The sequence below is a fragment of the Heterodontus francisci genome, chromosome 12 (assembly GCF_036365525.1).
Source record: "Heterodontus francisci isolate sHetFra1 chromosome 12, sHetFra1.hap1, whole genome shotgun sequence".
NCBI classification, from domain to species: domain Eukaryota; kingdom Metazoa; phylum Chordata; class Chondrichthyes; order Heterodontiformes; family Heterodontidae; genus Heterodontus; species Heterodontus francisci.
Window position 1 is genome coordinate 14,925,807 of NC_090382.1, and position 17,075 is coordinate 14,942,881.

Genomic DNA, 17,075 nt, shown 5'->3' on the forward strand with positions numbered 1-17,075 from the left:
TACCTGCGAAGTCACAATATTGAGCTTTGACTCAGCACCTTACAACAAACTGGTTAATGGACTCAACTTGCCTTTGCTGGTAGGTCATAATCTCAAGCCTATGTACTTGGAAATTTACCTTCATTTTGTTGTTCTAGGAATTGCTGGGGTCCTTCAGATCTTCAGCTGACAATTCTGATATATTGATCTGTTTCAGGCCCTTGTTGCCCAAAGCGATCTTAGGTTTGGTAGCTTGTTTCTCTGGTTCGCTCACTTCTTGATCGAGGAAACACAGCTCCATTCTCTGTTGAAACAGTTTAAATTCAGACGCTATGTCCGACAAGGGAAAGCCACCGACATGTTGCACCACGGACATTTGACATAATTATTGACTCAGCCACGGACATGGGGGCAATTAATCTGTATATAAACTCTATAGCTAATCTAATGCTATCAAAACATAGTGATTTAAAACACATTTCTCCCTATAAATAAAGTAGTTGAGCGTACAAACATCAATGGAGAGCAGCACAACTGTGCTGGAACGGCACTTCTGCAATGGCTTCTCACTGGGGGCTAATACATCTCTCATAAATCTAGTAGGATCTAAAATTAACCTGCAAAAACACTCCCTGATAATTGCTGAAGTGTTCATTTAGACATTTATTTTCAGTATTTTCAATGTATGTGCTCAGGTAGGGAGGGATGGGGAGTTAGGAAAGACATGGATTGCTCTAAGTATAAAACATTAAATGCACATCAACCTGTCTGCCCATCTCTTAATCCATGTAGCCATCATCGTGGTCATCAACTCTTCAGCTGGGGGAAGAATTACCGTCGCAAGCTGGACAAAAGCTGTCAATAAAACATCAATGGATTTGCGCTTGAGAAAAGAAAACTTAGGATTGGGTTGTTTTTCTTTTTTGAAGTCCTTTTAAATAATTTACTTCTCAGTGGGATTACTAGAGAAATGAATGACGGTCAATTTGTGTTGTTTGTTCCAAGTGGAGTCTCTCCTCCGCACTGACGTCAGTTGGAATTTCTCAGTGAACATCACACCGACAAACTGATGGACAGATTAATAATCATATAAGGGAACCCAACCACTCAACTTCTTAAAGAGCCCACCCTCACCCTTCACGCAACACCTGTCTGACTGCTAGGATATGTTTCATGCAAGCTTGGGTGTCTCTGCTTTGAACCCTGCCTCTTTAACCCTCCCGAGTATTCAGGTCCCAGGACTTTTCAATCACCAACTAGACTTCATTGCTTTAACATAGTAATATCATTCTTTCCATAGGGATTAGTTTTAAAATTGATTCCGAAAATAAGGAGAGCTGACTTTTTCAAAGAAATGACAGTATTCATCAGGTCAACCAAGTTCACGAAATCATTAAATGTATGTTTCCTTATTCTCGAACTGGTGTCCTGGATTAAGCAGGCACCGGATCTGCGCTGGAGTTTTTTTTTTATATTTGAAAGCTGATCTTTCATCTCTCACTGGAGGGGACGAGGCACTTTTACCTAAAGTGATAGTGGAGATTCATTTAAAATGGTTATTGTTTGATTGATTCCCAGCATGGAGAAACTGGAGAAGGATGTTTGGGGGCCATTTCCCACTATCACTTGTTACATCGCCGTTTCATGTTCCAGGATCCAGACTGATGAGCCAATCCTTTCAAATTACTTTCACTCCTGGTAATTTTAAATGTTTTGTTCCAAGCCTTTAAACTTGTGTTTTAAAATAACCTAGCCGCTAGGTTATTTTAAAACACAAGTTTAAAGGCTTGGGGCAAGACATTTCAAATTACCACGAATATCAACATTTTTACCATGGACACTGGTGACCGACCCCTGTGTCCAACACCTTCCGGTCTATAACTGGATATCTGAAAGCTATTGTCTTAATGATCCTGATTTTTTTATAAATACAGACATTTTCACAGGCACATTTCTTTCTGTTTCCTTTTTAAGACAGATTCGCTTTTGCAGGCCTGCCACCTTTTAAGAGTGAGAGACTACAGCCTTCATTGTTTACACAGTTTGGTGTTTTTTTTGAATGAGAGAGAGCATCTTTTTGTTGACACAGCTGTTCAATTTATTTCAAACTGCTTTAAACTGGGAGCGTTTTTTTTTTAAGAGGGCTGGAGCTTGCAGTACTGGCAGCTGCCACTACCAACCTTTCACTTTGTGCTGGACCTCCAGTGGCATTGTCAAGTTCTCCCATTCTTTTTAGCTTCAGCCCCACCCATGAAGCAAAAAATGGGTAAAGTTAAAACAATAATGGCTTCAGCTACCCTGCTTTTCAAATTTTTCGACCCTCTGGCAGATTTACCACTGGCAAATTGTCTGCTGTACTCTCAGAGTTTTCAACACCTCTTGGGGGGTCCTGTCTGTAGTCTAACTTGTTGAGGCATTGTGGGGTTTCCTGCTGACTGCTGTCCAGTCTCTTCAGCCACTGCTGTTCTTTCTTTTCCCTTTGTTGGTGTGATCTTCAAAAAAAATCCAACATTGTCACGGTGTAATTTTTGGCAGTCTTTAGGAAAATAAAATTCCCAATGTTGCCACCGTGTAATATTTGGTGGTTTTCAGAAAAAATATATCCCAGACACTGCCACCATATAATATTACTTGTTCTTTTTGTGTGTGATCTATTGTAAGACTCACAGGACTACAAGTAATATCTGCAGTAAACGTGGGTTTTATTGTACTTTAACTGGAACATAAATATATATATATATATGTATATATATATATATATACAAACAGTTACTGTACAAGCTACATCTAAACATGTTTGCCCCATCTGGCGCCACCCACTGCTAACTGCTCATGTGTGACGCGACGTCACTTGCACCTCTTAAGATAGTCCTCGCTTAAGGTGGCCATCCTACAACTATCAGGCGGGTCATATAACATGTAATCAATGAGAAATCATCTTACTTTGCTACCGCACAGGGTGCATTCCTACATCTTAGAGTCGGCATAGTTGATGGAACAGATTATGCCTCAAGATAAACTACTGTGCAGTTAGTCCCCCACCCTGCCATAGTTCTGGGAGGCTGCCATTTTGAGCCCCCCTCAAGTGTATTAAATGTCTTTAATGTAGGGTTCATGGGACAACATTCATTTTAGATAGTGACTGCCTCCAGTTTGGAATGCCATGGCGGATCCTTTGAGTGACACATCCCTCTGCAGCTTGGCAGACTGTACACCTGTGAAAAAAAATGAAGCTACGCATTCTCCAAAGAAGAAATATCTTCAAAAGTGTGCAGGTTTTCAATGACCCTTTTGCTGATACATATATTGTTCCAGCACTGAACTGAACCAGCATGGTAACACAGCTATTGCCCTGAAAAACATCTTTCAAGCCATTTCCCTTTCAGTTGCAACTAATATCTAAAGCTTACAAGAACAACAGAAACTTGTATTTATTGCAGTAAAGGTAACTCACCCAGATATGTGTATTTGCTTTATATTGATGTCACTGTTTTCCACCCCTGCCCCCACACCCATTTCTAAAGGCCAGATAGTTCCAACTTTGGAAATTTGTTTTGGTCACAGTTAAAGGCTCGGGCTCAGAAGTATGTTTAACCGATGTCTTTTCAAATCATATGTGTTATTCAGGAATGACATGCCAATAGGGGTGGAGAGGTTTCTTCTGCTGTCTGAGTAAGGCTGGGACAGAACTTCCTGGTCTCTGCTGAACCAAAGTGTCAGTTAGCTGGGCGGGCAAAGGAATCTGGGGCAGGAACCAGTGGGTGCTTCTCATGTCCTCCTTCCCCCCAGGAGGTGAGAATCACACCTACTAGAACTCCCACCAGTTATACCTCCTTTTTTTAACCTTGCCTGGCTCACCTATGGAGTGACTAATGGTCAGGTGCCCAAAAACATTGGAACACTTAAACTTATTCTAGTCTATAGCTCTGTTGGGTGTCGGTTATTCTATATATAAATAACTTTCAGCCTCACTCCAGGAATCCGTTTCTCTGTACATAAACCATCTGAACCCCTTAACTAGATTATTAGCTGTAGTTTGTATAAACCACCTTCTTAGATTGTAGTATGTAACACATTCTTGGCAATATAATCTATAATACATTACAATCTTACATCTCCAAGCAATTCCTGTCATCTTTTCCTGTTATAAATTCCTCTGTCCCCATTTATAATAGAAGACCGCTGTGTAAACTGCCTCACTGTAATTATACCTTTCCACTAGTGGAGGTGCTGAAGTGCCACCACTGGTTAGAGAGTGTAATTACAAAGTGACATGTTTACATAGGCATTTCTCACTATAAATGCAGACATAAGATTTTATAATGGAAAAGGTTGGCAGAAATGACATGTAGACACAAGTTTTTAAAAATATCATAAAAACAGAATGTATGACTTCAAAATGGGGACTGAATTGTGGTTGTGTGCCCGTGACCTTTAACCTTGCTTGACCTGAAAGCTACTTGACTCCCCATGTCCAAAGCCAATAAACAATGACCAGCATGTTCTATACAGAAACCAACAGAAGCCCCAAGTAGAATCCAATCTATCACTCATTTCTGTTGTAAATCTACTGAGCCCCTTGATTTTTCAGAATTCATTCTTGGGGCATGGGTGTCCCTGTCAAGGGCAGCACTTATTGTCCATTCCTAGTTGCCCTGAAAAGCTAGTGGTGAGCCATCTTCATGAACCTGAGTGCTTTGATACAATTGAATGAGTTAGTAGAGTTATATGTGAAACTGGAGTCACTTTTAGGCCAGACTGTGTAAGCACACACAATTACCTTTCTGAAAGAATATTAGTCGGGTTTTTAACGACAATCTGCCAGATTCATGATCACTTTTACTGATACTAGCTTTTTGAAACTGAATTCAAATTGTCAAGCTGCCATGGTGGGATTTGACCTCTCATTCTCTGAATTATTGTGCCAGGTCTCTGGATGACTGGGTCAGCAACATAATCAGGACACTACTATCCTAAATTCCAGTTTGAAATTAACTGAAATTAATTCTTCATTACAGTGTGTAGTGAAAAATTATGACTAGGATGTGATCTCAATAGAGTTGGCCTTTTTTGCGCTATTGGGCAGAATACCACTTAGTTAAGCCTGTGATGTTTAAATCGCAGTGCTGAATTATTCAGCTTATTTAAGCAAGGGCCTTGCTGTCACTGAAGTTTGGTATTATTATGGAAGGACCGTTTCTGCTAAACTACTTTAGAATAAGGAGAGGAAGTAACAAAGGAAATTAGTCGAGTCCACTTCGGTGCAGATTTTCCCAAAATAACATTTAGAAGGAGGTTCGGGTACAGTTTCACTTCAAGGCTTACCGTTGGCACTAACTTTTCAGCTTATATTTTATTACTTTAAAGAGCAAGCCAAGCATTTACCGTATAAAGTATCTTATTCATTTTATTCATCGATCTGCACCCTACGCACTTCCTTTCTAGGTATTGTGGAGGCTGTGGTGTGCGACAGGAAGAGAAAAGAGCAGTTATTCTTTTCAGCTGTATCTTATAATATGAAATCAAGTGAAAAATAAAGGGAGACTTGGTCGCAAAAAGATGGCTTTCAGAAACCTTCCAAATCGCGGTGATGTACTTCAGTGGTCCCCAAATCATTTGGCTGACTATTTCAGAATGGTAGGTCGAACTGTAGACTATTTTTTGTTCTTCCTCCTGCTCTACCAATCTCCATGTAACAATGTGCCTTCAATTGTACAGGCTGATTATCTGGCTGACAAGCAAAGTAAAACTAAAAACAGTTCAATGAGCTGGCAACGATTGCTTCAAAGTTTAGTTTTAAAACGTTGCATCATTTTTAAAACGTGGTAACACAAACTTTTCACCACCAGTGTCATGAAACTGTACTTTCCTTAAAGTCCAAAAGGTTCTTTGTTTATATATCATTTATTATCATATTAATTTGATCATCAAATTTGTCCGTGCGTTTGTTCTAGCCTCAACTATTCCAATACTCTCCTAGCTGGTCTCCCGTCCTCCACACTTCATAAACTTGAGCTCATCCAAAACTCTGCTGCCTGTATCCTAACTCACACCAAGTTCCAATAACCTATCACCCCTGTGTTCACTGCCCTACGTGAGCATCCAGTCCAGCAATAGCTCGATTTTAGAATTCTCATTCTTGTTTTCAAATTCCTCCATGGGTTAGCCCCTCCCTATCTCTGTAAATTCCTCCAGCTCCACAAACCTTTGCGATCTCAGCATTCCTCCAATTCTGACCTCTTGAGTACCTCTGACTTTCATTGCTTAACTATTGGCAAAAGTGCCTTCAGCTGTCTAGGCCCTAAGCTCTGGAATTCCCTCCCTAAACCTCTCTACCGCTCGACATCTCTCTCCTCCATTAAGACACTCCTCAAATCTTTGAGCAAGCTTTGAGTTACCTGTCCTAATATTTCTTTATGATCACACTGGCAAATTTTGTTTGATAATGCTGCTATGAAGCAACTTGGGATGTTTTACTATGTTAAAGGAGTTACGTAAATGCAAATTGTTGTTGTTGCATGGCCCTGCCAAGATGATTAAAAAGATAAAATATCCAGTTTCACTAAAGACAGTCTTCTTTTTTTGTTTTCCAAGATTTTAACTGAATTGAGCATTTAGAAACATTATCATTTTAAATCCTGTGTCAAACCATTGTGTCAACCAAAATGTTTTGCAATAAAAATGCTTAAATCAGCAGCTTGTTTTCCAATAACCACACACAGTGATATATTGTGAAATGGATTTTGAAAGCTATTGCAAAATGAAACTGTTCCATGAAAAAATGTCTTTAAAATTGCTTTAAGTTAATGATGCTTGTCCTGCTATCACCCAGAGATAAGTGTTTCCTACATAGAGTAGTTAATGCACAAAAGGAGGCCATTCAGACCACTGTGTCCGTGCCTGCTCTCTGCAAGAGCAACTCACCTAGCCCCACTATATTTCATCTGTTCGAATATGAAAAATGCGGCTTTAATTTAAGTTGCGGCATTTTGTTTTTGAATATTTTTTTAAAATCTCATGTCCAATTTGGATTTCGTGAGCGAGATTTCTCTACTAGTTACACATGGATATTCCGAGTGAATAATTATCAATTTTATACCAGTAATACAGAAATAATGCTTCGTGAATTAAGCAGAAATTGCGACCGAGAAACAGGCCTTTCAGCCCAATCAGCCCTGTGTTGCTGTTTATTCTCCACATGAGCAGTGATCTTAATCCCATGTGCCCAACCTGTCCCCATATCCCTTTACCCACTTACGTTCAATCACCTATCAAACCTATTCTTAAATGATTTCATGGGAGGAGATTTTAACTATTGGACGGTTGATGATTTGAGTGTGCCAGCTGGTTTCTGATCATGTCGATGATCGGCCTGGTACATTTTGAGGGCTGGTTCTGGTGGACTCTTAAAGCATATATCTTTGACTCAACCAATAAGTTGTAGAGAAGTGAGATTATTATAAAACTGACTTTAATTACAGAACAATTTACAGAAAAGCATTTTTACAACATTTGACTCTGAAATGGAGCTCAAACCCTTAGGGTGTCCAGGCTTCTTTGTCTTGGGAAGTATTCGAAGTTTCCTCCTTCACTGATGTCTTCTCCTCCTCCCTCTATCCTGGAGTCTTCCTGATCCTTATACTCTGTCTCTCTTCCAAATGAATACTATGCACCTAGTCAGAAAGGAATAGGCCAAAAGTCTAGTCATGTGTACAGCATGAACTCTAGTTCAAAGGTCAAAACTTTCTGGACAATTGTGCTATCCAATCTGCTCAAGTTGAGCTATCTGCCTGATACTTGATCCATTATCTTTTTACTCTATTCCCTCCCTCAGTCTCTGCACTGAGCAACTCCTCATCCTCAATGATTTCAATTTATGTCTCAAGAATGGGTATGAGTGGAACTCCTATTAGGCTGATTGATGCCTCCCTCTCCTGGGGCAATGCTGGTATGAGCAGGACTAGAACCACTGCGAATTAGTCTGCAGTTTATTGTACTCAGAATGCTATCTATGCCGAAGTGACGTGACTGCTTATTGTTTGACCTTTTAAGGGAATGCTCTTCAGGCTTGAGTTTATGATTCAAGAATTCCACCCCTGTATTTGGTAAGAGAAGCAAAAGTGACATAAGGAAAAGATTTTTCACGCAGCGAGTGGTTAAGGTCTGGAATGCGCTGCCTGAGAACGTGGTGGAGGCAGGTCCAATTGAAGCATTCAAAAGGGAATTAGACAGTTATATGAAAAGGAAGAATGTGCAGGATTACGAGGAGAAAGCAGGGGAATGGAACTGCGGGAGTTGCTCTTTCAGAGAGCCGGTGTAGACATGCTGGGCCGAATGGCCTCCTTCTACGCTGTAATGATTCTGTGATTCTGTGAACTCCCCATGCTCTCTATCCTCTGATTTTACTGCTCTCCTGTTATCCCTTAACCTCTTCCTCCATATAAACTCTGCTACCCATATTCATGGCCACCCTCACAGAATTGCCACCTCACATAGCCTCTCTGTTCCTATGTTGATGGACACAGGCAAGGCCATCTCCTTGTATCTCTCACCATCCACATCCTCTATCCCCTTCCAAAACCACAAATTACACCCCCTGTGACTTTGACCATGGTAAACTATCCCTCTTCATCCTCCTGGATATCTCACCAGCCATTAACATTGTGAACCACACCATCCTCCAAGTCCTTCCCCTCCAGAGTGGGATTACCTTCACTTGGTTCTGCTTTTACCTAGCCAATCGTAGACAATCCATCTCCAGAAATGACTTTTCTTCGCACTCCTGCACCATTACTTCTGGAGTTCCCCGATGATCTTTCCTGGATTGTCTTCTGCCCCTTGGTGACATCATCCAACCACATGATGTCATGAAGTCAGTTCCATATGTACACAATGCATGGCTCTACATCTCCACCATCACTCTCAACATCTCCATTGTCTCTGTGTTGTCAGGCTCCTTGGATGAGCTACAATGTCCTCCAGTTAAACATTGGGATGTCCAAAGCCATTGTCTTCAGTCACTGCCACAAATTCTGTTCCTGAACCACTGATTCTATCCTCCACCCTGGCCACTGCTTTAGGCTGAACCAGACTACTTGTATCCTGGGGGCCCTCTTTCAACCTGAGCTGAGCTTCCAACAACATCTATTCTCCATCAAAACCGTCACCTACTTCCTTATTACTATTGTCTACCTCTGCCCCTGTCACAGCCCATCTGCCACTGAAACTCTCATTCATGCCTTTGTCATCTCCAGACACAACAATTCCAAGGCTCTCCTGGCCAACCTCCCATTCTGTCTCCTCCAGCAACTTCAGCTGATTCAAAATTCTCCAGCCCTTATGCTATCCCACACCAAGATTGTTCACTCATCACATCTGTCCTTGGTTCCCAATGTCCCAATGATTTAATATTTTCATGTTTAATTCCTTTCATGGTCTTCTCCCTCATTATGTCCGTAACCTCCTCACCATCCACACCCGCACCCCAACCCAAACTCTCCATTTCTTTGGCTCTGGCCTCTTGTGCATTTCCCCACCCCTTTCACCACACAATTGGCAGCCATGTCTTCAGCATCTCAGGTCTCACGCTCTGTAATTTCTTTCCTAAACTCTCTTGTCTCACCACCCCTCTCCCACCTTAAAATATCATGCCACCCTGCTCTGACTCAGGGTCCATTTTTGTCTGATTACACATCTGTGAACCATCTTGGATGATTTTTCGAGACGTTATATAAATGTGAGTTGTTGTTATACTTAAATTAGCGGATAGAAGAATGCTGCAGTAACATAGTGACATAGGACCATACTAAAATAGGAATATGAGGAGCACATTCAACCCCTGAAGCCTGCTCTGCCATCCATTTAGTTCATGGTTTACCTGCACCTTAACTTCATATTCCCACCTTTGCTCCATATCCCCTTGTATATTTATCCTGTTCTTGAAAGCCCCAATTGACCCTTAGCATCCACAGCCTTTTAGGGGAGAGAGATTTCTGCTACCCTTTGTGTAGAAAATGCTTCCTGATTTCACTGCGAATTGACTTGGCTTTAATACTTTTTTTTATTCATTTGTGGGATCTGGGCGTCACTGGCCAGGCCAGCATTTGTTGCCCATCCCTAATTGCCCTTGAACTGAGTGGCTTGCTCAGCCATTTCAGAGGGCATTTTAAGAGTCAACCACCTTATGGGCGGCACAGTGGCACAGTGGTTAGCACCACAGCCTCACAGCTCCAGCGGTCCGGCTTTGATTCTGGGTACTGCCTGTGCGGAGTTTGTAAGTTCTCCCTGTGACCTCATGGGTTTCCTGCCGGATGCTCCGGTTTCCTCCCACAGCCAAAGACTTGCAGGTTGATAAGTAAATTGGCCATTGTAAGTTGCCCCTAGTGTATGTAGGTGGTAGGAGAATTGAGGGAAGGTGGGAATGTGGTAGGGAATGTGGTATTAATGTAGGATTAGTATAAATGGGTGGTTGTTGGTCAGCACAGACTCGGTGGGCCGAAGGGCCTGTTTCAGTGCTGTATCTCTCTATGACTCTATTGTGTTCTTGATTCCCCCACCTGAAGAACTAGTGTCTGCATATCTACGATATATTTTTTAATTCATTCATGGGATGTGAGTGTTGCTGGCTAGGCCAGCATTTATTGCCCATCTGAGAAGGTGGTGGTGAATCCCATTATTATTTTAAATATCTCAATCAACTCAATCTTCGAAGCTCAAGGGGCTAAAAGACAAGATTATGCAACTTGTCCTCATAATGTAACCCTATAAGGCCCAGAATCATTCTGGTGAATCTGTGCTGCACTCCCTCTACCCCAACTCCCAACATCAAGCAGTCACATTATTATAATAACTATTTGGCTTCTTTTGCTAAAATACATGCACAATATAATAATTTAATTTTCAGTTCAGTGATAGTCTGTTCGTTACAAAAGTGCCTCAAAATACCATTGCATCATCACATGACTGCTACTCTCTGGGAGTATCCTTTTTATTCCTGTCTAATTTTGGCTAGGATCACGGTGGAGAATGGCAAGACGCTCAGGTGATAAGGCCAACTGCCCTACCACTGGAATTCCCTCACTTCACCCCCGTCTGGATCCCCACTTGCCTCTCCTTGCCTACCCGCAGGTAGGGTGGGGGAATGAAAGGCAAGGTTCCTGGTTCCCGGAAGATCTAACCTCCAGTCTGCCTCACTCACAACTGCTTCCCAGGCCTGCCATGCGGGAGGTAGGCCCAAGGACCCCAGTGGAGGGACAGAGCCATGTAGCAACCTCCTCCTTCTTCAGGCGACCCCAAGCACTTACCTGCTGAAGCCTTTGCTCTAGCCTAGCCCTTCAGTGGAACTCTTCATTTCCATCACCCAGGCTCTTCTATGTCATTAAGGCCCCTCACTGCCTCTGCTATATCCTGTTACAGTACTGTTGAAGTTTCCTGAATTGCATTGACAAAGTCCCTCTTAACATCCCACTCCTTTAAGGTAAAGTCTTATGACATAGTCTAAAGAAAGAAAGACATGCATTTATATAGCACCTTTCACAGTCGATGGATGCCCAAAAGTGCTTTTCAGACAATCAAGTATTTTTGAAGTTCAGTCACTGCCAATTTGTACACATCAACATCCCACAATCAGCAGTGTGACAATTATCATATTAATCTGGTTTATTGATGTTGCTTGAGAGATAAATATTGTCCACAATATCAGGAGAATTCCTCTGCTTTTCTTCAAAACAATGCTATGGAAATTTTTACATCCACCTGAGATGGCGGCTCTGGCAGTACAGCACTCCCTCAGTACTGCACTGGAGTGTCTCAGCCTAGATTATGTGCTCAAGCCTCTGGAGTGGGACCTGAAGCTACAACCTTCTGACTCAGAGGCTAGAATGCAACCAACTGAGATATAATTGACACCAGCTGAATGAATTTCTTAAGCCTCATATTATTTTAAAATGCATGAAAGCTAATTTTATCATTTTGTTTGTGTTCAACAGCTGGACTGGAAAGACTGTGAAAAAGTTGTAAGAAAAAACAGTATTAGTGGACAGAGATTTCTGGTAAGTACTTGGATTATTTTTTGGAACTCTTTTGAGGTGTCATGGTAAATATTCCCTCTGCTATTAAATCTCTTGTCTTGAGCTGTTCCAATGACTAAGTGGCTCTATGCTAAGTTGCAGCAGAGGATCCTCAGGCAGGGAAGGGAAGGAAGTGAGCTCGAAATTAGGCCAGAACTTGGATACGTTAGATAAGGGGTTAGGCTTTCATTTACCCCTTACAAGATCAATGGTATAAGCAGAATTGGAGCCAGGGGATTGTCCATGGCTTCACAGGCGCATGCTGCATCATCGGTGGGACTGGACGGGGGCTGAGTAGGCAGGATTGCAGTCTGAAGACCTGAAAAAATAGGGATTATTAAAATTATAGAGTGGGTGCCATGGTGCTGTCTATCTGGGGATGGGACATGCCCTATTACCGCCTTCCCTAGCCAACCACACGTCCACTGCAGTTTGCAACCTCTGGGGTGCCCTGGATGGCCCAGGAGTGGCCATCACCAGTTTGCTCCTGGTGTTTATACCTGAAGAAACACAAAAACTACAAGATCATTGTGTTTAGACTCATTGAACATTTCTCAATGCGCACAAAAGTGCATGTTAGGTTTGATAAGATTTTTTTTTGCGACTCAATTCAAAATATGTCTGAAGTTCACCCCTGCCGTCAGATTTCCTGAGACTGAAATGCAAACATTTCATTGTAAAACCAACTGAAAATAAAGGCTGCTGACTCGGGTTAGATGCTGACCTTTGACCCTTGCACTTCAATTTCTCACATGCTACATGCAGCAAACAATGTTAAGTCACAACAGAACAAAGTCAAGAAAAAGTATACGAGCAAAAGGAAAGGTAATCTTATCCTTATACATCACTGGCCAAAGAAAATATGAATATTGTAGTAAAATGCTGACACAGGAAAGTAATGTACCTGAAATGCATTACACAGCAAAATCTGATTCCTCATCCCAAGCTTTAATTTTGTCTACACTTTTTAATGTCAGCACTTAACATTGAAAATGCAGATATCAACATACATGTGACTAGTGGTGTTCCGCAGGGATCAGTGCTGGGACCTTTGCTCTTTGTAGTATATATAAATGATTTGGAGGAAAATGTAGCTGGTTTGATTAGTAAGTTTGCGGACGACACTAAGGTTGGTAGAGTTGCGGATAGTGATGAGGATTGTCAGAGGATACAGCAGGATCTAGATCGGTTGGAGACTTGGGCGGAGAAATGGCAGATGGAGTTTAATCCGGACAAATGTGAGGTAATGCATTTTGGAAGGTCTAATGCAGGTGGGAGGTATACAGTAAATGGCAGAACCCTTAGGAGTATTGACAGGCAGAGAGATCTGGGCGTACAGGTCCACAGGTCACTGAAAGTGGCAACGCAGGTGGATAAGGTAGTCAAGATGGCATACGGCATGCTTGCCTTCATCGGTCGGGGCATAGAGTATAAAAATTGGCAAGTCATGTTGCAGCTGTACAGAACCTTAGTTAGGCCACACTTAGAATATTGCGTGCAATTCTGGTCGCCACACTACCAGAAGGACGTGGAGGCTTTGGAGAGGGTACAGAGGAGGTTGACCAGGATGTTGCCTGGTCTGGAGGGCATTAGCTATGAGAAGAAGCTGGAAAAACCCGGATTGTTTTCACTGGAACGACGGAGGTGGAGGGGCGACATGATAGAGGTTTACAAAGTTAAGAGCGGCATGGACAGAGTGGATAGTCAGAAGCTTTTTCCCAGTGTGGAAGAGTCCGTTACTAGGGGACATAGGTTTAAGGTGCGAGGGGCAAAGTTTAGAAGGGATGTGCGAGGCAAGTTTTTTATGTAGAGGGTGGTGAGTGCCTGGAACTTGCTGCCAGGGGAGGTGGTGGAAGCAGATACGATAGCGACGTTTAAGAGACATCTTGGCAAATATATGAATAGGAAGGGAATAGAGGGATATGGGCCCCGGAAGTGCAGAAGGTGTTAGTTTCGGCAGGCATCAAGATCGGCGCAGGCTTGGAGGGCCTGTTCCTGTGCTGTACTGTTCTTTGATCTTTTTTTATATAACGGAAAGTGAAACTCATTGAAACATTCAAGACTGAGATGGATAGAGTTTTGTTAGGTAAATGTATCAAGTGGTACGGATCAAAGGCAGGTAAATATAGTTGAGATACAGATCAGCCATGCCTAGATTGCAGGGTGGAGCACGCTCAGGGGGCTGAATAGCCCTTTTAAGTTCCTTTGTTTGCTTGGTAACCTTTGGGAATCAACAAGTGTACATGCAGTATTTCTTTAGAAACATCAGCTGGAGCTCAGAGGTAGCACTTTTACCTCTGATTCACAAAATTTTGGGTTGACCTGCCTTCACACCCAGTTAACCTGACTCAATCAAAATCTGCAGGAACACTATCTCACTTCCCTACATATTTTTTATTTGTCCATGGGATATGGGCAGCACTGGCAAGGTAAGTATTTATTTCCCATCCCTAATTGTCCTTGATGAGCCGCCTCCTTGAACCTTTGCAGTCCATTTGGTGTAGGTACACCAACAATGCTGTTAGGAAAGTAGTTCCAGGATTTTGACCCAGCAACAGTGGCAATATAATTCCAAGTCAGGATGGTATATAGCTTAGAAGGGAGCTTGCAGTTGGTGGTGTTCCCATGCATCAACTGCCCTTGTACATCTAGGTGACAGAGATTTGCAAGTTTGGAAGGTGCTGTCAAAGGAGCCTTGACGAGTTGCTGCTGTGTATCTTGTAAATGGTACACACTGCTGGCACTGTGCGTCACTGGTGGAGGGACTGAATGCTTACATTGTGTGGATGGGTTGCTGATCAAACGGGCTGCTTTGTCCTGGATGGTGTCGAGCTTCTTGAGTGTTGTTGGAGCTGCACTCATCCAGGCAAGTGGAGAGTATTCCATCACACTCCTGACTTGTGCCTTGTAGCTGCTGGACAGGCTTTGGGGAGACAGGAGGTGTTCAGCACAGAATTCCCAGCCTCTGACCTGCTCTTGCAGCCACAATATATATATGGCTGGTTCTGTTCAGTTTCTGGTCAATGGTAACCCCCCAGGATGTTGATGGTGTGGCATTCAGTGATTGCAATGCCATTGAACGTCAAGGGAGATGGTTACATTCTCTCTTGTTGGAGATGATCATTGCCTGGCACTTGTGTGGTATGAGTGGTACTTGTCACTTATCAGCCCAAGTCTGAATGTTGTCCAGGTCTTGCTATATGCGGGTACAGACTACTTCAGTATCTGAGGAGTTGCGAATGGTACTAATCATTGTGCAATCATCAGCAAACATCTCAACTTCAGACCTTTTGTTGGATGGAAAATCATTGATGAAGCATCTGAGGATGGTTGGGCCTGGGACATTACCCTGAAGAGCTCCTGCAGTGATGTTCTGGGACTGAGATGATTGACCTCCAACAACCATAAACATCTTCCTTTGTGCTAGGTTTGATTCCAACCAGGAGAGAGTTTTCCTCCTAATTCCCATTGACTTTAATTTTGCTAATGCTCCTTGAGTAATTATCACAAACTTCAGTTCTACAGAGTACTTCTTCTACAGAGTACTAAACTCAAGGAATTTGGTGAGTGAGGGAAGAGATGTTGTTCCGGTATTTTCATAAAAATATGGAGCGGTCCAAAAGAGGGAGTGGGAGACAGCTTGAGAGCTGAGGTCTCGACACATTCATTAAAATTAATTAAAATTAATAGTTTAAGCAAGGTACTAGCTAGATTCCGAAAGGGGGAATAGAGATTTTTTAGACCATGGATGGGTAGCTGAGACCAATTCTTTGCAATTCCATGTCGGAACTTCAGGGCACGTCATGTGTCTTGGAAGCCATATGTGTAGAAATTGTCTCCAGCTGCTTGAGTTCGAGGGGCAGCTGAAGTCACTGCAGAGCATCTGAGAGCCTGAGAGTTTCCTGGATTGTGTGTTCCAGGAGGTGGTCACCCCACAGGCAGTGAGAGTTCAGGATGGTAGATGATGGCCATCCAGAAGAGTAGGAAAAGGCAGGAAGTGCAGGAGTCTTCAGGGTGTGTGCTACTCTCAACCTGGTACTCATCATTGGAGACTGCTGGGAGTGATGACACCTTGAAAGAGTGCAGTCCAGACCATGTCACCAATGGGTAAGGGACTGCACAGGAGGGAACAGCAAACAGCAGAAATGCAGTCATTATAGGAGATTCCACAGTTAGGGGGACAGATAGGCATTTATGTCCATCATCGTGAATCCTGCATGGTGTGTTGCCTCCCTGGTGCCATCACGAAGAGGGTGCAGGATATTCTGCAGGGGGAAGGGAATGAGCCAGAAGTTGTGGTACACATCAGTACCTACGACATAGAGAGAGCAGGTATTGAGGTCCTACGGTCAGATTCTCAGGAGCTAGGGAAGAAGTTAAAGAGTGGGACTTCGAGGGTAGTAATCACTGGATTACTCCCAGTGCCATGTGCCAGTGAGAGTAGAAATAGCAAGGATCAATGCATGGCTCGAAGCATGGTGCAGGAAGGAGGGCTTCAGATTCTTGGGACATTTGGGGCCAGTTCTGGTACGGGAGGCACCTACTCAAAAAGGATGGGTTGCACCTCAACAGGACAGGAACCAATGTCCTCATGAGGAGGTTCACTTGTATGGTTGAGGAGGGTTTAAATGAAATTGGCAGGGGGGTGGGCACCAGCATAGAGATGTAGGAAAGAAGAATAAGGTGCATAAAAGAGTGAGAGTGTTAAATAGTGCTCGAAAAGGAGGTAGTACCATATTAGATAGGAGCAGACTAAGAAGGACTATGAGGAATACAAAGCCAGGATTACAATGCATGTAAGTAAATGCACAAAGTGTAGTGAATAAGCTTGGTGAGCTACAAGCACAAATAGCCTTGTGGTTATATTGTGTTATGACAATAACAGAAATGTGCCTTATAATTCTGAGGACAGGGCATTTAATATTCAAGGATAAAATATGTTCGGAAAAGATAAGGAAGGACAAAAGGGAGGTGGGGCGGCAGTACTGATTAGGGAAAACGTGGTAGTATTAGAGTAAGAGGATGTCC

At 42.7% G+C, this 17,075-nt stretch overlaps 1 protein-coding gene across 1 annotated transcript in view; it reads left to right on the forward strand.

Annotated features, from left to right (window-relative positions):
• The first annotated feature begins 5,283 nt into the window (after window positions 1-5,283).
• lcp2a (lymphocyte cytosolic protein 2a) overlaps window positions 5,284-17,075 on the forward strand; it is a 270,723-nt gene continuing 258,931 nt past the window's right edge. The window contains exons 1-2 of the mRNA XM_068043151.1: window positions 5,284-5,616; window positions 11,967-12,029. Of these exons, the coding sequence (XP_067899252.1) occupies window positions 5,539-5,616; window positions 11,967-12,029 (141 nt within the window). The 5' untranslated portion in view covers window positions 5,284-5,538. The remainder of the gene's footprint in view (window positions 5,617-11,966; window positions 12,030-17,075) is intronic.